At 44.3% G+C, this 26987-nt stretch overlaps 1 protein-coding gene across 2 annotated transcripts in view; it reads left to right on the top strand.

Moving 5' to 3' along the window:
- RPS6KC1 (ribosomal protein S6 kinase C1) overlaps positions 1-26987 on the top strand; it is a 321171-nt gene that overhangs the window by 244178 nt on the left and 50006 nt on the right. Inside the window, exon 16 of one of the 2 annotated variants that reach the window (XM_058700930.1) lies at positions 6848-7129. The exons of the other annotated variant lie outside the window; for it this stretch is intronic. Coding sequence (XP_058556913.1) covers positions 6848-6894 — 47 coding nt within the window. The 3' untranslated portion in view covers positions 6895-7129. Of the gene's footprint in view, positions 1-6847; positions 7130-26987 lie in introns of those variants that run through there. 2 annotated transcript variants of the gene reach the window in all.

Genomic DNA, 26987 nt, shown 5'->3' with positions numbered 1-26987 from the left:
GAATGCAAATTGCACCCACAGTACTTATCTCATTTCCAATTAGCACAAATGTTACAGCACTGCAGGCTTGTTATGGTTTTACCATGGGCTGGGTAATTAATTTCTGTGAGCCACATATCAGGCACCTGGTAATGCCGTTTATTAATAAATGTCACCCCAGGTATCGGTTTGTTAGAAGAGGTAAATAAATGGAATGCGCAGTTGTCTGCCCTGTGCAAATCTATTTTTACACCTCGCTGAATCTTTTCACTTGTTTGTTTATTGACTTGAGTGACTCCTGAGATTACAATGGCAAATAGAAGAAGATTCCCACCTGTCATGTGGCCTCGAAGAGGGGATTCCCTTTTCTTCCCCCTCGGGGATAGTCAGGTCGGTGAGTGGAGTTAGTCACGGGCCAGTTTGTGTTGCTTCAGAAAACGTTTTCCCAGATGAGACCCATGGGGAGAATCAGAAAGCAGCGACTTCTCCTGGCATCCCTGTCCCACCTGACAAGACTCTCTCACTTGACTCCTCCCCATCTGTGAATCTTGGAGGAGAGGAGATCTTCCAGACCCCCTTATTGGTGCCGCCATCCTGTCTCATCCTGGCCCCCTTTCCCTGCTCTGCTTCTCACTTGCACTCTTACTTCCTAAAAAGGGTTCTGGTTACCAACTCCAATGTGTGCATGGGGGCTGTTTCCCCACCCTGCCGAGCAGTCCTTGGACACCAGCGTGGCGTCCTACAGTTAAACGCAATTCTGGCACAATCTACAAGGAGACAGCGTTGGAGTCCACCGGCTAAGGGCTCAGTCCCGCAAGACTTTAGATGCCAGGTGCAAGCCCAGCTTCTCACTTGTGCTTCTGACCGACCCACCGTAAATCAGAGGCTCCCATGATCTCCTTCCCCTCTGGACTTGATTAATTCGCCAGAGTGGCTCACAGAACTCAGGGAGATATGCGCTTACATTTATCAGTTTATTATAAAGGGATATGACAAAGGACACAAAGTAACATCCGGATGGAAGACATGCATGGGGCAATGTATTTGGGAAGAGTGTAGAACTTCCATGCCGTCCTGGCATCCCACTCTCCCCAGATCACCAATCACGTGTTCACCAACCTGGGAGCTCTCCAAACCCTTTCCCTTTGAGTTTTTTTTTTTTAATAGGGATTCTTTTTTTAAAAAGTCAATTTTATTATTTATTTTGAGAGGGAGCAAGCAGGGGAGGGGCAGAGAGAGGGAGAGAGAAAGGATCCCAAGAGGCTCTGCATTGTCAGTACAGATCCCGATGCAGGACTGGAACCCATGAACTGTGAGATCATGACCTGAGCTGAAATCAAGAGTCAGGTGCTTAACCGACTGAGCCACGCAGGCGCCCATGTCCCTTTGAGATTTTATGGAAGCTTCATTACATAGGCATGGTTGATTAAATCACTGGCCTTTGGTGATTGATTCAACCTCAAGCCCCTTCTCCTCCCTGGAGGTTGGGGATAGGACTGAAATTTCCAACCCTCTGGTCATGTGGCTGGGTCTCCTGAAAACCAGCCCCCATCCTTAGGTACTTTCCAAATGTCACCTCACTAACATAACAAGACACATGTTTGTCTTCTGTCTTAGGAAAAGCTCAGTGCTAGAAATGGGGCCAAAGACCAAATATATATTTCTTATTATAAGTCACAATACTAGAGCTAACTTACCTGTGACATTGGGGACTCTATCATAAAGAGATGGGTAGGACTTGAAGGCCTTCGATAAAGCTGGGTTATTGAGCAGAAGGCCCGTATTTCTATGAATTTTTCCATATTTCTGACTTGTATCATCTCCCTCCATATTGGCAGGTGACATTAGATTTTTTTTTTTTTTTTGTAAAAAAAAAAAACACTAATTAGCAGATTCTGACTGCATACTTACTATGGGTCAGGAACTTTCAGAGCTGGAGGGCTATGGGCTCAAATTCCATTTTATCAAAGTTTTTGTGGTGATGTCAGTTTTGCTGAGTAAACAGTTTCCTGTTTTTGCCCTGAGCCACTGGGCACTACAATCAGAAATCAGCAATTTCCACCCTACATTTTGAATTTTGTTCCTTGAGGAATTTGTCCCTTGAGGGCCCTACTGGGAAGAGCCTCTGCGATCTGAGTTCATGCGATCTGAGTGAAGTGCTTGCCTCAGTGCCTGGTACCCAGTAACTTGGCTGTGACTAGTATGATTGTTTTATCAGCACTGGTGACATTGTCTCATAGGTTCCTACAGGGAGCGATCATCTGTTTAGCAGATATTTATTGAGCACCTACTATGTGCCAGGCACGGTTTTGGCACTGCAGATGAAACAGACAAAAATCCTGGTCCTAGTGAAGACAGGACATGTTCTACTGGAGACAGGAAATAAACAAGTTGATCAGTAGAATATATAGTGTGCTAGATAGTTTGAGTGCTATAGAGAATACTAGGTAGGGAGAGGAGACTGAAAGTGGACGGGGGTTTCAGTTTGGAGGTGTCAGCTTTAAATAGGGACCTCAGGAAGGCCTCTCTGAGAAAGTGCTCTTTGAGCAGAGAGAGATACGAAGGAGGTCGGAGTTAGCTCCTAGATGCCTGGGGAAGGAGCCTTCTAGACAGAGGGCATAGCAAATACAAAGGCCCTGAGACAGGAGGAAGCCAAGAACCCCAAGGAGGCCAGCAAGTCCAGAGTGAAGTGAGTGGGAGGAGCTGGAAAAGAGGAAGTCTCAGAAGTTATAACGGCTGGTTGGGTAGGACCTTGTGGGAGGTTCTGGGAACTTTGTAGTTTACTGTGACATAGGGTATGATAGAAAGATATTGAGCAGACGGAGATGAGATCTGATCTGGATTTTAAGAGGCTCTCTCTGGCTTTCATGTTCAGAAATAGACCATAGAAGGACAAGGGCAGAAGCAGGGAGACCAGTAAGGAGATGTATTAGTTTCTTATTGCTGCTGTAACAAATGACCACAAATTTAGTGGCTTAGAACAACACAAATTTATTATTTTACTGGTCAGGAGGCCAGAGTCCTAAAATCAAGGTGTAAGCAAGACTGTGTTCCTTCTGGAGGTTGTACAGCAAAGTCCATTGACTTTTGCAGCTGCTAAAGACTGCCTGCACTTCTGGACTCTTGGCTTCTTTCCTTGTCTTGAAACCAGCAGGACAGCATTGTCATCTCTCTTTCTCTGACATCTGTTTTCGTTGCCCCATTTCCTTCTTTGACTCCAACCCTCCTCTTTCCAATATAAGGACCCATGTGATTAAGTTGGCCTCATCTGTATAATCCAGGATCATCTCTCTGTCTCAAGATCCTTAAATTGATCACATTTGTAATGTCCTTTTTGCCATGTAAGGTCTTCACGATTTGGGGGGATTAGGATGTGTTCATCATCAGAAGGCCATTATTCTGACTACTGTAGGGGTTAGTGCATTTGTGTAGGTGAAGGACGAAGGTGGTTTGGGCAAAGGTAGTGAGAAGCAGTTGGATCCTGGCTATATATATCCAGCTGCCTCATATCTTGGGCCAGTTTCAGCATGGAAGCTTCCAGAATTCTGTGGGTCTGTGGCATAGGCATCCCCTTTTTCATTGTCATTTAAGCTGACTTGGGCCTATTTTTCATCCCCCTGAAACTAAGGAACCATAGACAGTTGTGGTGGGAAGGAACTTCAGAAGCTATCAAATCTCCTATTATACCTTTATAAATTCTTGCTTTGTCCTGGGCCCATTGATAACTTCTTGAGTGGTTTTTACCAACTTTATATTCTTTTATTGATCCATTCAGCATTTCCTAGGCATCTGTTGAGTGTGCTGGTCTGTGCTATGTAAAAGTAGAAATAGAAAATGTAAGAGTCATGATCCTTATCTCTGGGAGATAGGGACCTATTTGCAATCTCTTTGGAAAGAAATCAGAGAACAATTTTAGAGCCAAATGTGAATGAGAAATGAAAAATGCAAGATTCATGCATCAGTACCAAGGGAGTGAAGAATGTGGAGAGGCTTCTTGGAAGAAATAACAACAGGTCATGGATTTTTAGTTTTCTGTCAAGAGAATTGCCAGCTTTTAATTTTGCTAAGAATGAGCATTAGAGAAATTCTTACCATCCCTATTCCTATCATTTTATAATAGGTAGGACATTTAAGCATCCAAGATATAAAAAGGACGTGATCTCAGAATAAAGGGGGAATCTCTTGCATAAAACATTTTTAGCTTTATAAAACCTCAATGCTTTATTTTTCTCATTTCATGAGAGTCATTGTGGATTGGCACACCTCAGCCTAGAGACAAAAGGTTGTTTGGGTTGTTTATAGTTTGGATTTCTGACTTCATTGAACGTGACTCTCTCCTTGTATTTCTTTGGGCTCTGACTTCAGATGGCTGGTGATCAGATGACCAGGATCTGGTGTCTTGCTTGTGGATATTCTTAATTTTTTTAATATTTATTTATTTTGAGAGAGAAAGAAGGAGGGGCTGAGAGAGAGAGAGAGAGAGAGAGAGAGAGAGAGAGAGAATCCCAAGCAGGCCCCACACTGTCAACACAGAGCCTGATGGGGGCTCAGTCCCACAAACCACAAGATCATGACCTGAGCTGAGATCAAGAGTCAAACGTTTGACTGACTGAGCCACCCAAGTGCCCACTGTAGATACTCTTGAACCTTGTCCTGCTGCTGGCTCCTTTACCAGAGGGAATTTGGGGAGGCCAAGGAGGGAAGAGAAATGAAGACCAGTTTGCACTGGGGCATCTGTGGCCATCTTGTGGTGAGCAAGTGGTTGGCCCAAGTGATAGTCTAATTCGACATGGAGATTTTGGGATATTCTGTGGGGTTCAGTCGTCATGATTTTGTTAGTTTCCCATGGCTTTTACAACAAATGACCGCAAACTAGGTGGCTTAAACAACAGAAGCTTATTCTCTTATAGTTCTGGAGGCTGAAGCCTGAAATCAAGGTGTCAGCAGGGCCATGCTCCCTCTGAAGGCTCTAGGGAGAAAGGCTTCCTCACCCTTCTTAGCTCCTGGGGTCGGCCAACAATTCTTGGTATTCCTTGGTTCACAACTGCCATCACCACAGTTTCTGCCTCTGTCCTCCCACAGTGTTCTCTCTGTGTATCTACCCATCTGTATGTTTGTCTCCTCTTATAAGAACATCAGTCACTGGCATTAGGGCTCCTCTAAGCAAGCAACCCCCCATCTTAACTAATTATATCTGCAAAGGCTGTATTCTCAGATGATATCACATTCTGAGGTTCTGGTGGATTTGAATTTTGAGGAGACACCATTTTGGGCTGAAGGGTGTTCCTTCAAAATTCATATATTGAAGACAAGCCCCAGTACCTTAGAATATGACTGTCTTTGGAGATGGGGCCTTAAAGCACGAACTGGGGAAAAATGAAACATTGGCGTGAGCCCTGATCCAATCTGACTGGTGTTCTCATGGAGGTTAGGACATGCAGAGACAACCAGGGATGCCCACACGTGAGGAAAGACCACGTGAGGACACATGAAAGAGGCGGCCATCTTCAAGCTGAGAAGAGAGGCCTCTGGAGAAACCAAACCTGCCAATACCTTGATCTTGGACTTTCAGTCCCCAAAATGGTGAGAAAATAATTTATGTTTTTTAGCCCACTTAGTCTGTAATATTTTGTTATGGCAGCCTGGGCAGACTAATACAGACACCATTCCATCAGTCCCATGCCTGATAGCCTTTATTTTTAGCTTAGGCAACCCAGTGTATGATGGAGGGATTCCAAAGTGGATCTCCAGAGGTCTGTGCTTTTTGTTACCATTTGCTCCATATCTGTTCCTACGTATGGGATAGATGTGCTGTGCTTACAGGGTGGGCTGGCAAGGGAGGGGAGGGAATGGGTGCTTTGACACCAGATGCTGTGAGATGGCAGCACTCACATAGACATCCGGAGGCCATTGTCACTGGGTGGATTCTGCTTAGGTAAATTATGGATTTGCCACGTTGAGTGTTCTCTTTAGTCCCAGGTTCAGCAGCCATGTGTACATATTAGGGCCTGTGAGAGAGGGCTGGGGTGGGGGTCCTAACAGCACTGGTTTCCCTGCTCCCAGCCTCATTATGGCTCCCAAGGAACTCTGTCTGACCCAGGCCAGCCCTGCCCCCTTTCTGCACCCAGTAAACATTGCCGGTTTGCTTTCTCATGAATATGGATTTCCATCATCCCTCACTGTAGGGATAGATGTTGGGGGCAGAGCTGTTGATTACATTTTCAGCCAATCATGCCCATTAGCAGCGAAGAGCAATGGGCATTATGCCTCTTCAGTGAGGAGCCATTTGCATTTGGTTGGGCCCTGCTTTCTTTCTGAGCATCCATGGACCCTCAGCGCACTCAATTACTCCTGCATCCGGCTCTTCCTCTGTGATGCTCTTTTGCTTTCTAAGTGTCTTGATTGGATTCGCCAAATAGCTTGGTGCTAACTACAGCTGCTTAGCATATCCCTGGGTGGAGGGTGATAAGGACATCAGGGCTTGGGGTGGCTGAAACCAGCAGGAAGCTAAGATCTTTTCCTTTCTCTTTCTGCCCACACCTCTCCCCACCACCCCTACTGAAAGAATCCCCAGTCGTGTGGAGGGAGTAGCCCCAGCAGGCCTGGAGGTACATGCTGGTACATTTTGCATCTTTGTAGGTGGGGGAGCTAGAGGCCTTCCGCCCAGAATTCCTTGTCCAGCTCCTGATTCTCCACCTTGCTCCTGGGAATGTTGGTTTCCTGGCTGCTTTGGGGCTGGAGGAATCTCTGGGGTCTGGCCCAGTTAGATGCCAAGTATCCTGCACCACTTCGACTTCCGAGAAAGAGGCGGGGGGTACTTGGGCCTAAGCAGAGCCCATCGGGAAAGCAGTCTCCCCTTCTTTTGCAGATATTCCAGCGGAATCATTGGGCCATATGGAAAAAACGGAGGCTTGACCTGGGAGGCGGGCGTTTTCACGTCCTGTTCACAAATCCTGGCGATCAATAATGTGGGAAGACAATGGGAATGCCACAGGGCCTCTTTCTGTCTCTCGCAGGATCATGTTATTTTTAACCCCCTTCTGCTGCCTGTGGTCCTCTGGAAAGCCTGTCTCCAGAGTCACAAATGTTTGTTTGCTCTTCTTAAGGTTGAAGCCATTTTCCCTCCCTGCTCTGGGCATCGCCTGTACGTACCCCCCTACCCGCACACCCCCCCCCCCCACCCCGAGTTCTGCTGTGTTACTGGGGATGCCGTTTTGTTTTCTTTCCCTCCTTTGTTTTTGCCTCTTCAAGAAAATGAAAGTGAGCACCTGAGAAAGAGAGAGAGAGAGAGAGAGAGAGAGAGAGAGAGAGAGAGAGAGAGGAAGGCAGAGGGGGAAGACTGCGAGCACCAAATGATCTGAGAATGATAAAGGAAGGTTACCTGTGTGTTTGTCAACAAGAGGAAATAAATAAGAGCAAAAAAAAAAAAAAAAAAAAAGGACAGCAGTCAAAGGCAATCAAATATGTATTTAATTAAAGCAAACATAAAAATAAAAGTTACATGTTGAATCAATAAACTGCACTTTTTTCTACATGCATTTTGAACAAGACAGATCAGAATCTTGCATGATGAAGACATAATGTGTCATAATAATTAGGAACACAGACAAAAGAACAGCTAATCAGCATGCAAATGTATGCAGTTCTGGTGATTCAGATGAGGCAGATTTCTACCTCTTTTTTGCTTGATTCATCTTCATTGCTAATCATCTGAAGGCTGCCAAATGTTCACTGACACTAATGTATTATAGGTCAAGAGAGGCAGGTCTTCACCTATTACCCCCCCAAACAATATGCTTCCCTTCCCTGTTTCCTCTTCAGGATTTTCAGCAATCACTGCCAGATGCAATCAGACTCCTTGAATAGGAGCAACTGAGGCTTGTTTGTGGCTCGGATTCATTAGAATCAGGAGGCTGAAGAAAGGAATAAATTACTTAATTGCACAAAAAAGTTGCAGCCAAAGTGACGGAGAGAGAGACTGATTGTGTAGATGCGCATTAGGCCACTCTTGGAATGGGGCGTCTTAGAATAGCTGGTAGTTTGGCCTCACAGATTCAGACAGATTTGGGTGTCCTCCAAAACAGATGGCTCCACATACCATCTATTCTTCTCTTTGTCAGGTTTTACCATTTATTTGATCTTGGCCCCTCTCTGATGCTGGTTGTATTAGTTGTAACACAAATATGCATTCAGATCATATCCATTTAGTCTGGCCTCTCTCAACTTCTGTTCTTCATCTTTCTCTTTCTTTTTTCTTTTCTTTCTTCCTTTCTTTCTTTCTTTTTTTTCCTTAGGAGATGGTCAAGTAGAATAAAACCCTTGCTGTCCACCTCCTGAATGCTCCTTCCCATGAAATGCAGGGCATGGGTGGGAAGTTTGCACGAGCCTGTGGTGCAGGGACGTGAGCCCAGCCTGAACAGAGGAGGAGGGAAGAGTTGCTTCAATGGGGCAAAGAAAGAAAAAAAAATAATAAGTCAGTGTGTTTTCAAACCACCGGGATATCTTTCTGGCCTCGGACTAACAATCTGTTTAAAGAAAAAAAAAAAAAGCACACTATGAACCAGGGCTGTTCACACAGAACCAAGGAAGAAGAAACAAACCATGCTGAAGAACCTTGCAAATGCTTCCTCCCTTTCCTCGGACATTCTGGCATGTGTCTCCAGCCATGGCGCCTCTGCCTCAGGCCTTCTACTCAGGTTTTTGGTCACGTGCCCGACTTGCGGGTGGTCTTAAGGTCTTGAAGAAGTCACTTCACTTTCTCTCTGAGGTCCCTGCATTGCTCGTAGTTGTCCCTCTCCGTGTGTCTATGTGTGTATATGTGGGAGTGGGCCTGTGGTTGGGGGGGGGGAGTTGTTTGGAGGAACGGGTTGATAGAAGACAAGAGGCCCTGGCAGGGAAGAGATTGGGAGAGAAAGAATTATGATAGATTTTTATTTGGGGGGGGGGGGAAGCATGAGAGAGAGAGAGGGGACTGTTCTGGTATTGTTGAAAAAGCAACGGGCTCAGTTGGTTTATCCAGCTGTGTTCTGTCACTTCTTCTCTCAACCTCCCTTTGCTCTTGCCAATCAGTGTTCCCTCGCCTGACAGTCTGTTTCTGCAGATCTTTCCGAGCCTGGGTCGCCCCATCATTCGGGTCTCAGCATCAAGCCCACATCCTCAAAGGGGCCAGCGCTGCCCTCCTAAGGTCAATTAGTGGTCACCCATCCACTGTCATCTCTACCTTGTTACCATGTTTTTATTTCCTTTATAGCTTTTAGTACTATCTGAAGTTTATTGTTATAAACACTATTTACTTATTTATTTAATTTTATTTACATGTATACTATCCATTGGCCTATTAGAGGCTAGGTTTTGTTTGCATTTTAGTCTCCTGTCCTCAGTGTCTGTACCCAGGTCTGGCCTTCGGCAGACATGCAATACCTATGTGTTGTTTAAAACAATTATTTCTGGAAGCAAAGGTCGCCTAGAGATCAAGTCACATTAGCCGTCAACTCCAAGAGGTTCCCCCAAGTTATTTACGGAGTCGTGATACTGTGGCAGATTTTGCTAGAGGCTAAAATGTGGGCCACTGGTCTCCTTTGGTTGTAAAGATATTTTTCCCCTTTCCCCTTAATTGATGGGTAAGCCAGGTGGTGGCTTCTTGGAAAGAAAAGACATTTCTTCTTTTGAGTTCACGGTTCATGTTGTGTCCGCTTGCTATGAGCTGGGAGTCCGCCATCTTTGTGGTTCTGTGCCAGCCTCTGGGTGGGAGCAGGAAGGCTGGAGGTCTGGGTGACGTGAGGAAAGTGGGGAGGAGGAAGAGGAGAGCAGAGAAGGGGAGATGAGAAAATAAGGACGTTCTAGACAAAGGAGGGTCAGAAGGCTCCTCCTCGGGTTGACATTGCAGACGTTAGACTCTGGAAATTAGAGACACTGCAAAGGACCCTCACAATAGCTGAAATGCTGAGAGGATGCCAGGTTCATCTGTATTAATTATATGGCCTAACTGCTTTCTTTTCCAGGAGCTGAATAAGCCGAGAGGGTCATGGGGAAAGGAGTTTCCTCCTCTGGTTGGATCGTGCCCCTTAAAAATTCTTATGTAGACCAAGGTTCCAGTTACTAAGAGTTGCATCTCCCACCCCGGAGCCCTATTCAGGGCTGGGTGTGAGTTGTAGCCGGGAAGTGAAGGAGAAGTCCTTGTCTGCTGATTTAGAGTATCACGTGGGCCATTAAAAAAAAAAAATAAAACGAAACAAGTTCTTCTTTTTCTAGAACTTGCCGTGACTGATATAAATGGAAATTAAATTCATCTGGGGGCTTGTTTTTCTTTCTGTGTCTTACAGTTGGAATGATTCCTTTCTCCCAGGAAGCTCAGCGAGGCATTTCCCAACGGCCTTGATCTCATTTCCAACTTCAGGGGACCCACGGGGTCACAGATTTACGGGGAGAGGAGCGGGGGGCAGGTCCTGAGTGAGCAGCTCAGCTCCGGGCATTTTAATTCCACATGGAGTTGGCAGAGAGAAGGCCAGAGCAGGCCCCAGACCATCTAATCCCTTATCGCGAGGACCCCAGCTCCATGCCAAGAACTCGACTTTTGGAGAATGGCAGTCTCCTTGGGGGAGGCTCTCATCTCTGCAGGAAGCCAGCAGGCAGAATGGACACCACCAGATAGAGCCTTCTGTAGCCAGTCCAGAGGCATCTGATTATTCAGTGGATGATTTTTTTTCTGGTCCAAATAAGCCTCATATCCCTTCATCAGAACAAAGCTGGGCTTTCCCACTCTCCGGCTGGCGGAGATAGCTGTCTTAGGCTCCTTGGAAAAAGCTCCATGGTTACCTTTCTTTCCCTTTTCCTTAGATCTTTTTGTTTGTTTGTTTGTTTTCTTTCTCATAAAGTAAGAAAGACATTCTTCTGTGCCTTGGCAGACAGCTGTCTGAGGCCCTTCCTCTACTGGGGTCTCACCGTTGGAACCCCCCCACCAGCCCCTCCCAGTCAAATAGGCCACAAAACCTCCTCCTGCCTTGCTTTCACACCGTGTCTGAGGGAAGGAGCCGATCTCTGCGCCAGCAAGTGAAACCTTGGCACCCTCTCAAAGAAACCTGAAGTGAGAAGGGTTCAAGAGGGAGGTCGCTTTGTGCCGAAAACCTCCCGCCGCAGCCTCCCCACCAGCTTGTCCGAGGGCCTCCTGTGGGGGCACCGGAGAGGTGGGAACTTGGTGGAGATTGTGTCTGCCCTGGCTCCTTTCACCATTGCTTTAACTTTAAAGAACCTGAAGTAAAAGATTCCCATGGGATAAAGGAGAAACCCAAGCCCACTCCCCTCCCGTCCATGCCTGCTCTGGATTGGAGATTTCAGTCTCAAAATGCCTCACTTCCCCTAACCACCAAGTTAGTTCACTGACCCTCTACCTGGAAATGCCATAACCGAATGGCCTCTCTGTTCATGTCTCAGGTTAATGTTTCTTTAGCACAAATACACATTTATTGTCAGAAGCCGGGGAATCAGATAATTAAATCACCATCCTGTTGGAGTCCAGGAGGCAAGAGAGACATGTAAAAGATTAACTTTCAGTCCAGGGTGATGGGTAGCTGGATGTCTCTGGCTTAGCCTGGAAGTTCCCAGGCAGAAGCTCTTCCTGCATTGGACCTGCTCCATGTGCTATTGAGGTTATTAAAGGCTCTTGATCCTGGTGACCCATGGCCCCACCTTTCTCAGACTCAGGGGTAGGGAAATTGGCAATTAAACCCCAGTTGGTGTGACTATTAGAAGAACAGAGAACCACCCTGAACCTCTTCTCATTTCACTCGTGCAGGGTGGTGACCAGTTCTGAAGGCAGAGGAGGAAACTTCCATGATGTCATGGGAACAGGTGCTACTATCCACTATTGCCCCTTTTCTTGAAAAAGGTGAATAGTGAAGGCTCCATGTTTTAAATGTCTAACTCTTGGGTTTGAATGTTTTCTTTCTTCCCTGGGAGGAGAACTTTTCATGGCATCAGCAGCTACGTTCAGAATTAATTGCCAAAGCGAGAGGAGATCACATCTCTGTTGCGCAGCCGTTCACAAGCCAGGGAAACTACAGGAAGAGTAGAATCAGAAGGTACATTTTATCTTGGCACATGGAAGAAGGAAACAGAGAAAGATGGTGGTAATGGTTGTCTTTTTTGTCATTTGAAGGAAAAATAAAGAGAAATGAGCATTTAGATATTGCTTGGCCCATGGTAGGAGGTGAAGAAGTATCCCTCTGTGGGTGCTAATGTCCTGGCACAGGAGACTCATGAACTAAAGTCTCTCTGGTTTTCTTTTTGTTGTTATTTATTTATTTATTTATTTATTTATTTATTTATTTATTTTGAGTTGGGGGAGGAGGGGAGGGGCAGAGAGAGGGAGAGAGAATCCCAAGCAGGCTCCACACTGTCAGCACAGAGCCCAATGCAGGGCTTGGTCTCATGAACTGTGAGATCATGACCTGAGCTGAAATCAAGAGTTGGACACTTACCCGCCTGAGCCACCCAGGTGCCCCAAAATCTCTCTGTTTTAATGACATGTGGAGGGTCCATGCCTAAGAAGAATGTTGGACTTGATGAACTCTAGGCCCCCATTCTTTTGTTTTAAAATGTTTTTATTTATGTATTTATTTTTGAGAGAGAGAGAGAGTACAAGCGGGGGAGAGGGGCAGAGAGAGAGGGAGACAGAGAATCTGAAGCAGGCTCCAGGCTCTGAGCTGTCAGCATAGAGCCTGATGCGGTGCTCAAACTCACGAACCATGAGATCATGGCCTAAGCCAAAGTCGAACGCTTAACCGACTGAGCCACCCAGGTACCCGCCACCCACCCCCAACATTCAACTCTTCAAGTTCCACTTGTCTATAAGGTAATCAACATCATTGACTCGGTGCCCCTTCCATGCAGGAGGTGGTGCCCCTCCCGGCTGCCAATGTCTACTTTGCTCTAGTTGGAATCTGAAAACTTGGGCCAAGGAAATGAAAGCAATGTGGGAAGAGTATTGGATGGTGGGGTCAAAGCCATTTTAAGTTCAGTGTGGGCAATTATTCCTTGAGCAACTACATGTTACGGCCCTGCCCCAGTGCTCGTGTGGGGAGGTGGGGACGAAGAAGCTGAGTGGGGGCTTGCGGAGGGCCTCTGTGATGAGGCCGGACAAAGTTGGAACAGGGCCTCTGCACGGGAGACCCCACAGCCCTGGGGTTGCTCCTCGTCTGTTAATGTCTTGGGGCTGGTGGGCTCAGACAGGCAGGGCTAGCCGCCTACGTAGGGAAGTTGGTGGTGTTGCTATTATTTGGTTTTGAAGGAGGCCATGACTTTTGTGTAAAACAGAGGTGTAAAAGGCTGCGGTCCTTTTGTGTGTGGCCACAGCACTACATCACCCTGCAATTCTCTGAAGGCTCCTAAGGAACTCGCGCCGGCACATGAACTCATGGCCTCTCTCCTGGCCTCCTCCCTCACTGCCCGCCCAGGCCGCCTTTGTTTTGACATCTTTTTAAACTCTCCTCTCCATGTTTCCTGTTTTCATGGATCTTCCCCTTCTGCTGTATTTTTCCTGTGTCTGTTTGGTCTCCCAGATGTTGCGGCCACTGGTTATTTTGGTAGCTATCTGGTCATCACAAGATCTACAAAAAAAAAAAAGAAAAGACAATGGAAAAATCCTATATTGGAAAAAAATTTCCATACATGAGTCCTGGGTTTCATGATGGGCCACCGCAATGTTTCAGATGCATAGCCCGAGTGTTGTAATGACGGAGCCAACCAACTGAGATGCAGTAAACTCAGTCAAAACACCCACAGTTCTTTCAGATTGTGCCACTTCCTTGGAACCCATCGCAGCCGCAAGCACGAAGTTGGCGCTCGCTGAACGTTGGCTGAATTAAACTTGTTAAGCACCGGACCCTCCCTGAAGAGATTATTTTTAGGTGTCACAACTCACGGTCCTTTTTACCATTTCTCCACGAGTTGTCATGTAGAAGAAAATGAACGGGTACAGCACTCCAGTCAATGATGGTGGAGGCCATGCTTGTCTGTATACGCGAAATAAGAGAAATCCCACAGAAGACATATGTTGCTCCGATGGGGACTCTAATAGATCTCTGGCACCAGGACGGCCGACAGTGCCTGGGAATTTGGCCTGAGAAAGGCCTATAGGAAGAGTCTCATTAGTTAATTCAGTGCGGGCCAGATCCTGCAGGTAGGGAAACTGTTTCCTCAGACACCATTCAGTCAGCGACGCTGCGGGTAGTTGTGGTGGCACAGCGGGGCCGTGGATTCCTCCCCGTGAGGAGGGGTGTTTTCTCCCTGCCCTGACCACAGACCGTGTTCCTGTCCAGAAGACCGACTTCAGACGGGGTGACGGTACAACTCGCTCTTCACATCTCACTCTTGCGTACCTGCCACGGGGCAGACCTGGCATGGTGTGTGACTGCTGACAAAAAGGACGCATGTCTTTCAGTGGATTTTCCCAGCACTCCACAGATTAGGTAGCGGAGGCATTATCCTCTTGCGTGGTTGGGCTGAATCTCAGGGCTCCAAGGGGCCAAGAGGAAGAGCTGAAAGAGTAGGAGGTAGAAAGCAGGCCTTGGGAGCTCTCACCATGTGTCTTCCTGTTTGTGGCCACCTTATCCCACATTCAATCCATGGAAAAGTCTTAGGGGCTCTACCTCCTAAACCGTTTCTCAAATTCATTGTCCTCCCCCCACCCCCCGCCATTCCACAATCATAGGTGACTCTTAGCTAAGCTGGTAGTTACACATTTGAAGAGAAAATGCTGTTCCAAAGTTTCTATTGTGGATGGGTGTGGATCTTCAAGTCGCTACAAAGAGACTGGGAAGGGGAGCCTGTCAAGAGATCCTGCACACTTCCTGTCGTATTTGTGACCTAAGTTCCTGGTATTTCCGTCATTACACGGAGATCTGTATTTTCTAGAAGTAAGAAGTTGGATTGGTGGAGTGAATGTTGTGAATAAAGGGAATAGCCTGATGCATCACCTGTGTTAAGGGCATAAGACTTAATTCACCCCCGTGGCGGTTGTCTCGTGTTTAGTGAAAACATCCTCGCACATCCTCTCCATATACACAGGAGCCTTAAATTCATTGGCGGAATAATCAACCTCGGTGACTTATCCTGATATGTTGAATTGTCTTGTGAGGTGCTCAGGGTGAGGTTTTGGGGTGGGTATTTATTTTGGTTGCTTGATTTGCTGCAGCTTCATGAAAGGTGTCGCTGTAGGAATGTTCTTCAACTCTTTTCCTATGTTCCTGTGATGCTTTGTATTGTATATCAGGGACATTTTGGCAATAAGGAGGACTGGTTTTCTAATCATGACTCGAAGACCCTTGCCGGAGAACCTTAAGAGCAGGGTTGAGAGCTCCTGGGCTCCAAGGGGGAAGCAGAAAGAAAATTCCTCACATTTCAGGATGTTAATAATAGCAGTGGCATTTACTGAGGTCAAGACCCTGTTCGAAGTTCTTCAGATGAATTGCAGATCACACCTTTAATCTTTACAACCACCCCATGAGGTAGACTCTATAATTTTCATTTTATGGATGAGGAAACTGAGGCACAGAGAGGCTGATTAACTCGCCCAAGGTCACACGGGTGGTTCCACATTTTGTCAAATTTGGGAACACCTCTATTCAGGTTTTCTCATATATGATTTTTAAATATGTTATGAAATGACTTTAAGAGTATTCGTGGGAGCCATTCCGACACCCGGTTCGCGGTGAGTACACCAGGGATTGCAAACCACACAAATATATTCCCACAAAACCCAGACTCCATGTGTCGCCAACTCGGCTTTCACTTGGTTGAGTCCCCAAAATGCCTGCAGCCACTCCTCTACCACCTGGGGGAAGGTTGGAATGGAGTCAGAGTAGAAAGAGGGAGATGTCTTAACTGACTCTCACTTCCTAAAACAGCTTACTTTTGCAAATTTTATAAAACCGTGTGATCGCATCAGCTCATTGCAGTGGTCTCTCTCGAGGTCTTTGAAATGGTCGGCGTGAGGCAGGGGCCCCGAAACTTGCACTCATCAGCCTTACAATAAATTAACCCCTGGTCACGAGATAGGTACAGGATTTATGTCCTCACACACGCGCACACACAAATGGTAGCCGGGTGCAGGTCTCGTGCCTGTCTTCCGCCGCCAATCCAATCGAGTATTACTGTGACAGGGAGGATACCTCACTCGAGATAATATGAAAGGGCTACATTTGCAATGCTTTGTGGAGCTGAGGCTTGGGTTAAGTGATTTCCCCACCCTACCTTTTCCTACAACAGCCCTGTCAGACGGGGGTCATTAGCCCCACTTTGTGCACGTGGGGGCTGAGGCTCAGAAGAAGTGCACAGGGGAAAGAACCAGCTCTGACAGTCACTTTTACTGTAGGAACTAACGATGGCCTCTTTAAAAAGCACGAATAAGGATCCTGTTTCATGGCCTCAAGAGGATGGAATAGCAAAGAGCTTACGGCTCCTTAGGGGAAGTTAAGCACATAATGATAGGTTATTGCATTGGTCGGGATTAGTTTTGGCTGTGAGTGGCAGACAACCCCTAAATAGCAGTGGTGGAAACCACATGGATATTTATTTCTCACTCATGTGAGGGTCAGGTAGCTGGTCCACCATCGTCAGTGGCTAAGTTCCTTTTGTGGTATTAGTCTGCCATCCTCAACAGGAGACTTCTAAGTCATGACCCAAAGTGGCTGCTATAGTTTCAATCACGAGTTCTACATTCTAGCCGGCAGAAGGAGTAAAGGACAGAAGCAAGATAGCCTCTTTTACAAGTACCCTTACTTACTGAGAACTTTGTGTATATACACATGCAGGCAACTTCTACCCCTATCTACAATCCCATTGGCCAGGACTTTGTCATATGGCCACACCAAGATGCAAAGGAGACTGGGAAGCGTAGGTTTATTCTGGGCAAGCACGGATGAAGATCAGCGCCGTGGGATAAGGGTAGAAATGATATCGGGGCACAGCTCGCACCATTGTCTTGTGCTGTATTTCATCATGTTATGCTTTTGATGGTCTCAAGAAGATTTCATTCTCTTTGAAGGCAGGAGTTCTGTTCTATATTTATCACGGAATCATAGATATTTCCGAGTGAGAGAGGTCCATATAGATCATCCAGTTCAGTGATTTTCAAACTGCTTTTTGTCAGTATATTTCCTTTTTTTTTTAAAAGAAATTCTTTATGGGGCCCCGATATGTGCTTTAAAAGCAACATATTATTTAAATAAATGTCTTAACTTCTGAGTTGTGGCATTTTCTTAGTTTAGAATCAGTCAAAACTCAAGTTACAGAATTGAAAGTATCTGATGTGTTAATATTTGATACATGATACATATGAGGGTGTATTTTCCGCTGGCATATAAATAGTTTTTAAATCCACTTTTAATGATGAAATTCAATACAATATTTTCAGAACACCTTCAAACTTGAGCTTGAAAATGACCAGTCAAACCCAAACTTCTTTCACAGCAAGGATTGTGAGGCTTAAAGTGGTGAAGTGATTTGGTAACATCCCAGAGCTAGGTGGTGGCAGAAGTAAGCTAAAATCAAGTTTGTGAGTCAAGGAGTTTGGGCTAATTTCCAACATGGTGCCAGGTGCCAAGTACTTCTTATTGAATCTGTATGTATTGCCTAGGAGACTCTTGGGTACAGAGAGGCCACCTGATACATATTTGTTGTAAGAGAAAGACCTTTTCTTAATGATGAGATATGTCCAGACAAGGAGTGTAGAGACCCTTAGGGTCACGGAGTCATTATTTAAGATGGAGGGAATGACAATATCTAACAGCTGTTTGGTTCTTTCTCTCTTTACAGGGTGCTTATTAATTCTTTCAAAGAGCGTTTCAACAATTAGGGCATATATTATTCCTATTTTATAGATGAGAAAACTGAGGCTGTTGAGTGACTTTGCCCAAGAACACCGGGCAGATGAGTGATGGAACTAGGAGTTACGTTTCCAGAGCCACATTTTCTGAGTCCAAATCCAAATCTCTCTTCCTAGTTCTTACCGTGCTTGTTGAGTTTTTCATGCACTTCTTGCCTTTTCCTGCGTTGCACCTCTTTGGAGGATACCATTCCCACTGTAGTCTGTGGAGTTATGTTCCAGTCTATTTACATGACCTATGATGTGAATGGCATCCTTACAACAGGGAGGGGGTAAACCTTGCCCCCATCCCCACCATTTAAGTCCTGCCTTCCTCACTCTCCCTGGCTTGGTACAGGTGGGGCTTAGAGTCCTCACTAGCCAGGGTGTGTATTGCAGTGACAAGTGTAGTTGCGGACTGAGCTCAGATCTGAAGCCAAAAGAGCTGGGTTTGAGTCCTGCTTTCATCATTAACTAGCTATGTGGCCTTGGGTAAGTCCCTTTTCTCTCTGAGCTGTCTGCTCAGTAAAATATGGTAAAACATTTATGGTTATGTTAATCATTATATGTATCCAGCTCTGTATCTCTAGACAGCATTGTTCACATGCTGTATGTACCCCACCCTGCCAGCTTCTGGAGGGCATAGGTGCTGGGAGTAGTGAGTAGGGAGGGATGCACGTTGGTGGGGTTGGCTGATTTGCCCTCCATGTTAATAGAATCAGGGAATAATCCCGAAATACCATGCTGTTTCTCCCAGTATCTCATGATCACTATGGTTATTGATTTTGATGCTGTTCTTGGTGAAGGCTGGACCTAGCTGATTGGCTCCTGGCATGTAGAATACATTCTTCTTAAAAAATTTTTTTTTAATGTTTATTTATTTTGGAGACAGAGAGGCAGAGCATGAGTGGGGAAGGGCCAGAGAAAGAGGGAGACACAGAATCTGAAACAGGCTCCAGGCTCTGAGCTGTCAGCACAGAACCCTACGCGGGGCTCGAACCCACGAACCGCGAGATCATGACCTGAGCTGAAATCGGATGCTTAACCAACTGAGCCACCCAGGTGCCCCTAGAATACATTCTTTTAATCCTTATTCATTCCACAGATACTTATTGAGGGTCTCCTGTGTGCCATGTGTATTCAAGGGGCTGGGGATGATACAGCTCTACACGAAACTGATCAAGTCCTTGTCCTCAAACAACTTATAATCCTGTGAGGGAAAGGAAAGAGACCAGAGGCAAAGAAACACAAAAGTATGTAATACAATATAAGGTAGTGACAGTTTCTCTGAAGACAGTGAAGAAGGGTAAAAGGTTAGTTAGTGAGGGGTGAGACTGTGTGTATATGTTTGATGTGTGTGTGTGTGTGTGTGTGTGCATGTGAGAGTATGTGTGGGACAAGGGAACAACCTCCCTGAGAAGGAGATCTGAATTAGAAGAGTGAACTATGTGGTTATCAGAAGGAAGAGTTAAGTTCCTATGTTCTTGGGAAATGTTTGGTTGATGTTAAATAAATAATTATTCACGGATCTTGGGCCAAGTCTGTTCAAACTCCACTTTCCCTTCCCATGGACCCCCAAGTCCAAATGGCTCCAAAAGGGCCTTTCCAGCATGAACCTCACTCTCTCCTTCATCTGGGTGTCTCACTGCCTCCTACGCATCAAGTCATTCTCATCACTCTGCTTTGGCCTGGCCTGTGAGGGTCTCTTTGCCATGACTGCTCCATGAAGTCTTCTCTCATGACTTCTTGGGTCTCTCCTTTCTGGGCATTTGTATTCTACTTAAAGCCTATGCCTCTTCGTTTGCACATACTTTGTTTCATTCATGTTTTTTGTCTTTGCCTCTTCAACTGCAGCTCAGTAGTTTGGAAGTGAGCTGTCTTAAACTTCTTCTGGATCCCCTGTGGGATCTCTTGGTGGAGACTGGACCTTCTGCCATGTGAAGTCCATGGCAGGTGCTCAATAACCTTTGGATATCGATTAATTGAAAAATTATTTTCTCCCTGGATAGAAGGGATTGGAGGTAAGCCGGTGTGATAAGTTGCAAACGATGGCACAAATTCCTCCCATCAGGATGTGATGCCCATTTCCTCAGCCCTTGAATCTGAGCTTGTCTGGTGAGGTATTTTGACGAATAGAATGTGGTGGAAATAAAGTTGTACAAGTTCTGGGTCTAGAAGCCTTGTAGCTTTTGATCTTGGGCTGGAAATGCTTCCAGCACTGAACATGCCAAGGCTAGCCTGGCAGAGGGCAAGAGGCCACATGAAGAGGGGTCTTGGCCATCCCAGCTGTGGCCCCAGATATGAGAGTAAGCCTAGCCAAGAACAGCTGAGCCTGGTTCAGCCCAGAAAGATCACCCAGCTGAGCCGGGCCCAAATTGTCCATCCACACAATTATGAACTAAATGACATGGTGGTTGTTTTAAGCCACGGAGTTTGGGGTGGTTTGCTCTGTAGCACTGAATAACCAATATATTCTGAGACCACTCTGGTAGCAAGGCAGAGTGGTTCTGGAAACAATGCCTTGCAGTCATATAATACATTCATTATGTACTTCAAGCCTTTTTCTTGTTCATCACTTCATCGAATTCTTAGAGAACCTTTTTGAGGAGATAGGCATTTGTCACTGTACCTATTTTACAGATTAGGAAAGCAAGACCTAAGAGAGGTTGCCTCAGACATGCTATCTGGAAGAGCATGGAGGGCTAGTGCTCAGCCTGCTGTCATTCAGAAGTCCTAGGACACATGGTGGCCTTCCCTGTTGAGGGTGGGTTAACCCTGGGGGCAACAGCCTGAGGTAGACAAAGAAAGCTGAGACCTGAGGGCCGCACTCTGAGGCTGTCTGTTCTAATGAGCCTGGCTACCCCAGGCTCCTCTGACCTCCAAGTAGGCAGGTTGTATAATGAGAAACTCATAATGAGGCTTAGCAAGTCCTTGTTTTTTCCAGAGTTGCTATGAGCCTCTGCTTTGCTGCTGGATTAGGCTGCTTGTGAGGGTTTCTAATTCGGGGTCTTAATTTTTGTAAAGCGTGAATTACAAGAAGTCAGAAGAATGATGCAAAGAGCATTTAATAATGCACATTCACAAAAGAAGTGGTGTAACTACATTAATTAGGCAAGTCTTGCGTAAAGATGCAATGTAATTATATATTTGAGACAGTTAATTAGGGAGCTACTTGGAAATTTCAGTGAATATTAAGGTAATTATACATAAATACTATAACCATTAAGACTGCACCCATAATGAAAGCAATAACTAATTACATAAATAACAGCATACTTATGTTTTTACATTACCAACACCTAACAATGCTTCCTCTTCCCCGCCTCCCTTCACCATGCAAATGACAAATCTTCCATTTTTAACTCAGATATTCTTGCAAATGGTTGGAAACAATGACCTTTCTTTTTCTTTCCTCTATTTTGACAAATCTGGGCCCGCTGTGGGAGCTTTCAGGGACTGGACGGAAGTGTGGGATGTGAGGGTTGGTCAGTACTGACTGACTCCACCTGAGTGGTTGTGGGCAGGAATAAACCACGGTCAAACGGTGCAGTGGCTGGAAAGGGGCAAGTCAGGACCATGGACAGAGTCAAGGTGTGCCCTTGGAAGACCTGGCCAGCCCTGTTCCATCATCAGTCGCACCACCTCAGAGAAGTCACTTTGTGTCTCTGAGCCTCAGTTTCATCATTTTATACCAAATGGGGATGACAGTAATCCCTGCCTCCCAGGGCTATAATGGAGACCAAACATAAAACTGTTAAATGCTATCTTGTATAACTGGTTGAAGTTTGCCTTTCAGGCTCCCAATCATTGATCTCTGTGCCTTTTGTTTCTCCAGCGTATCCCCTTCATCTTCAGGGCTGTCAGATACCCATCAAGCTGCCTATACTACCCTCCCAATTAAGAACTGCTTTTGTGAAAAGATCTGGAAGTCATTCACACTCCATTGTGACTGACTGACGACTTAAAGTGTTGAGAGGGACTGGGAGTGTATTTGTATTTTTAACAGGAAGCAAAATCTCCCTGAAAACCACTGACCTACTGTTTTGTAGAATTCCCAGTCAACAGTAGTTAATGAAATGTTTGGGTAGGAGCATTTCTGGAGAGTCCTGATACCTCACCATGTGGGCATTTGCTATACCACATGGGAAGGGCCACATAGAGTGGTAGGTAAGATCAGACTGAGAAGTGTGAGATATCTGGGTTAGCATCTTGGCTCTACCACTAGAAAACTACTTAGCTCCTCTGATAATAATACAAATACTAGCATTTATTGGCCAGTTATTGTTTTTAAGGTAATGTTTTACATGTATTAAGTAACTTAATTTTCATAGCCATCCCACTAGGTATATCCCACTATTGACCTCACCTTGTAGGTGAGAAAAGCGAGGCACGGAGACGTTCAGTAACTTGTCTAAGGTGACATAGATATTAAGTGGAGGAACCTGGATTTGAATCTCAACACTTGGTTCTATAGCCTGAGTTCTTTTCTCTATGATACACATTTTCTCTTCAGATGCAAGATGATGCCAATTGTATCTACTGCATGGAGCTGTTGTTAAGGGTTACCTGAAATAGCACAAGGTAGTGTGATTAGGTCAGTGCAAGTACACTGTAAATATTGTATCCTATTAAAGTTTGCCTTTTAGCCTAAGTGTCAGCAAATACGTATTTCTCTGTTTTTTTGTTTTTTTTTAATTAATTTTTTTAATGTTTATTTATTTTTTTTTGAGAGAGAGAGACAGAACATGAGTGGGGGGAGGGACAGAGAGAGAGGGAGACGCAGAATCCAAAGCAGGCTCCAGGCTCCGACCTGTCAACACAGAGCCCAGCACGGGGCTTGAAACCACAAACCGTGAGATCATGACCTGAACTGAAGTTGGACGCTTAACCCACTGAGCCACCCAGGTGCCCCTATTTCTCTGTTTGGCCCTTCTCTTGGCAAGTCATAGTCTCTCCAATGCTCCCCATTTCCCACTATCTTTCATTATTTGCCACTCAGTCAATTTCTCATCAGGTGGTCTTTTCTGCTGTGTGGGGTGTGGATGAGAGGGATGTGTCTGATTCCACCTGACCCGCTGGAAGAATGATGCCTGTTCAAAGAGTCCAAAAGGGAAGCCACACACTTGATCTGACGTTGCTTCCACTGCCCGAAGTCTGACTGGTACCATCCCTACCTGTTGGGTTCTGCTGATTACTTGGAAATCACACATCACTTTTTACTGGAGAAGTGTTATCATCTCACTTATTGACCAGATTTAGATATGAACTGCTTTTAACTTTTTAAGAAAATCAAATCTTCCTTTTTGGGAGTGGTAAGCAGTAGTAGTATTTAGTACATAGAGACTTGTTCTTTAAAGGAACATGAATCCTATGTCTGGAATGGGTGAGGCTCTTTAGTGAAGCTCTTGGTACCTCAGAGTGAAGGCTTTCTTACCGTGGCATATGTTGGGGATCAGCCTATCTCCATGCTCCCATGCACCCTAATATAAAGCCAGTCAATTGCAAGCCTTCCCATATATTCACAGCTTATAGTCGGTCTTTTCATCCAGGGGAGAGGCATATTGGGAAGAACTTACACAATATCGAGAAAAGTTTTATTATCTACCTATATTAATCAACCTTTTATTTACAAGCATAAATGAATCCTTTATTCATAATAGACACTAGATTATCTCTAGACATTCAGGACAAAAAATGCAAAGCACAAAACAGTAAAGCCAACTGATAAGAGTTAACCCCAGAGAAAACAGAAATACTCTAGAAACAGAAGGGGACTTAAATTATTTTTAATTTTTTTAAAATGTTTATTTATTTTTGACAGAGAGAGAGAGAGAGAGAGAGAGCGAGCATGAGCGGGGGAGGGGCAGAGAGACAGGGAGACACAGAATCAGAAGCAGGCTGCAGGCTCTGAGCTGTCAGCACAGAGCCTGATGCAGGACTCAAACTCACAGACTGCGAGATCATGGCATGAGCTGAAGTCGGATGCTCAACTGACTGAGCCACCCAGGTGCCCCCTTAAATTATTTTTAGTTACTATCCTTAGAAGGATCCAAGATAATGTTGCATTTATAAAATAACTACTGCTGTAAAAAATAGAAACCAAAAACCAAGAAATAATTTTTTTGGAATTAAAAATTGTGAATACTGAAATAAGCATTTCAATAAAAGTCCTAGAAGATAATACTGAAAAATCTCTCTGCTTGTGGTGCAAAAGACAAGAACATGAGAGATACAAATGATAAGTTTAGAGATAAGAAAGATCAAACAGAGATATAGTCCCATACAATAAAAGTTCCAGAGAGAGACAACAGATAAATGAAGAAAGGGAAATAATCAAATATCCCAAAGTGCAGGAAAGGTGACCTTTTTTATTACTTTAAAAGAGCCTGTTAGCTGTCAACAAGTGAATAAAAAAATACCCATACCTAGGTATTTGCTCATCAAATTTCAGAACATAAGAATAAAGAGAAGATCCTAAAAGTTTCTGAAGGGAAGGTTATCAATTAAAGAAAGAGAATCAGATTTCTATTTGATTCTCATTGGCCTCACTGGTTGCTAGAAGAGAATGGAACAACACCCTTCAACCTCTAAGGGAAAATGGTTTTGAACCTAGATTTATATACCCAGACAAACTATCATTCAAATGTGAGGTCTAAGGACATTTTTAAGAGATGGAAGGACTCAGAAATTTTAATGTCACTTACGGCTTTTCCATACCAAACAAAGCACAACAAAAACATAAAATCTGAGCATATAGACCAACAAAATAAGAAAATAATTGAAGAAGGAGGAAAACACAGGCTCCAATATTCAGAGTATTAAAAAGAAATCTCAGTGTAACAGCTATACAGCAGACCAAAAACCAATCAGATCAAATTAGACAGGATGTTAGATAACTCCAAGAAGAAGGTTTTTAAGAAAAAATGGATTTTATTCAGTAAATACCATGATCATGGGATCTCAGTATCTTATGGATATCATTTTTAAAACGTGTACTTCCTTTCATTATAAAAAAATGTTTAGGAATTTCAGGAAAAACAACACTGACATGTTATTATCACCCAAAGCCATAGTTTACATTAGGGTTTTTTCTTGGTGTTCAGTCTATGTGTTTTGACAAATGTTTAATGACATGTATCCACCATTATAACATACAGAAGAGTTTCACTGTCCAGCTATTCATCCCTCCTTCCCTAAAAACCACTGATCTTTTTACTGTCTCCACAGTTTTTCCTTTTCCAGAATATCACATAGCTGAAATCAGACATTATGTAGCCTTTTCAGATTGACTTTTTTCACTTAGTAATACACTTTGAAATTTCCTCCATGTCCTTGCATGGCTTAATAGCTTATTTCTTTTTAGGGTTGAATAATAGTCCATTGTATGGATGTACCACAGTTTATTTATCCTTTCATCCACTGAAGGACATCTTGGCAGCTTCCAAGTTTTGGCAGTTGTGAATAAAGCTGTTGTAAACATATATGTGTAGGTTTTCGGGTTGGCATAAGTTTTCAGCTCCTTTTTTTTAAAAAGTTTATTTATTTATTTTTGAGAGAGAGAGAGAGGGAGAGAGAGAGAGAGAGAGAGAGAGAGAGAGAGAAAGAGAGAGAAAGAGAAAGCAGAGAGACCGTGCAAGAGAGAATCCCAAGCAATTTCCACACTGTTAGTGCAGAGCCTAAGGTGGGGCTCAAACTCATGAACTGTGAGATCATGACCTGAACCAAAATCAAGAGTCAGCTACTTAACCAACTGACCCAACTGAGCCACCCAGGTACCCCTCTTTTTTTTTTTTCAAGTAGGCTCCATACCCAACATGGGGCTTGAACTCACGACCCTGAGATCAGAAGTGGTATGCTGTACCAGTTGAACCAACCAGGCACCCCAGTTTTCAACTCTTTTGAGTAAGCACCAAGGAATATGATTGCTGGAGCATATGGTATGAGTATGTTTAATTATGTGAGAAACTGTCAAATTGTCTTCCAAAGTGGCTGTACCATTTGCTTTCCTATCAGCAGTGAAGGCATTCCTGTTGCTCCATATCTTTTCCAAAATTTGGTGGTGTCAGTGTTTTGGATTTTAGCCATTCTAATAGGTATATAATGCTATCTCTTTTGCTAGTTTAATTTACAATTGCAATTCCTGGATGACATGAGGTGATCTTTCCTATGCTTGTTTGCCATCTGTATATCTTTCTTAGTGAAATGCCTGCTAAGATCTTTGGCCCATTTTTAAATTGGATTATTTGTTTTCTTACTGTTGAGTTTTAAGAGTTTTTTGTGTATTTTTTGATAACAGTCCTTCTTCAGATATATCTTTTGGAAGTGTTTTCCCCCAGCTTGTTGCTTGTCTTCTTATTGTTTTGATAGATTTGGTTTTATTGTTTTTTCCTGCTTTGGTCATTTGGTCTTGCCTGTTACTATACAAAGTAATTTTTATTGAATTATAGATGTAAAATAAAAACTGTATTCTGAGGCTCTGAGTGATGTTTTCTTCTGGAGATGGAAGGCATTGCACCTGAATCCAGACAAGGATTAAATTTATTTAAGCTGGGCTTCAGTCTTGGTAAAGACTTGATTTGCCTTTACTTCTAGGGAATTGTCCTTCTAGGGAATGACTGGGATATTTTCCAGGCCCACTCTACAGTGATGGATCCTATGCTCCAGTTTTCATTCTTCTGGTTATGTGAGATTTCCTAGAATTCTGCTTAGCTCTCAGACAAATGCCCTTGAGGCTAAAAACTACATGGATAGCTGACTTTCTTCTGTACTTCTCTTTGATATCTTGGCTCTCCGCAGTCTTCCTATCTTGGCAGCTTTCCAGTGCCTTTAATTTTTTTTTCTTTTTAATAAATGTTTTATTGTGGAATAATTTTAGGTTTACAATAAAGTTGCAAAAATAGTGTAGAAAGTTTCCATGTATCTTTTACCCAGCTGCCTCTAGTGTAACATTTTACATGAACACGGTATAATTGCCCAAACTAGGGAACAAACATTGGTACATTACTGTTAACGAAATTTCAGACTTTATTCTAATTTTGCCAATTTTCCTATTAATGTCCTTAAAAAAAATTACTGGATCTAATCTAGAATATTACATTTCATTTAGCAAGTACATTTTTAAAATCCAAATTTTTAGTTATTCCTGGCG

The sequence above is a fragment of the Neofelis nebulosa genome, chromosome 15 (genome assembly GCF_028018385.1).
Source record: "Neofelis nebulosa isolate mNeoNeb1 chromosome 15, mNeoNeb1.pri, whole genome shotgun sequence".
Classification (NCBI taxonomy): domain Eukaryota; kingdom Metazoa; phylum Chordata; class Mammalia; order Carnivora; family Felidae; genus Neofelis; species Neofelis nebulosa.
The sequence above is the reverse complement of the archived record's forward strand: the minus strand, read 5'-3'. Positions and strand labels throughout refer to the sequence as shown.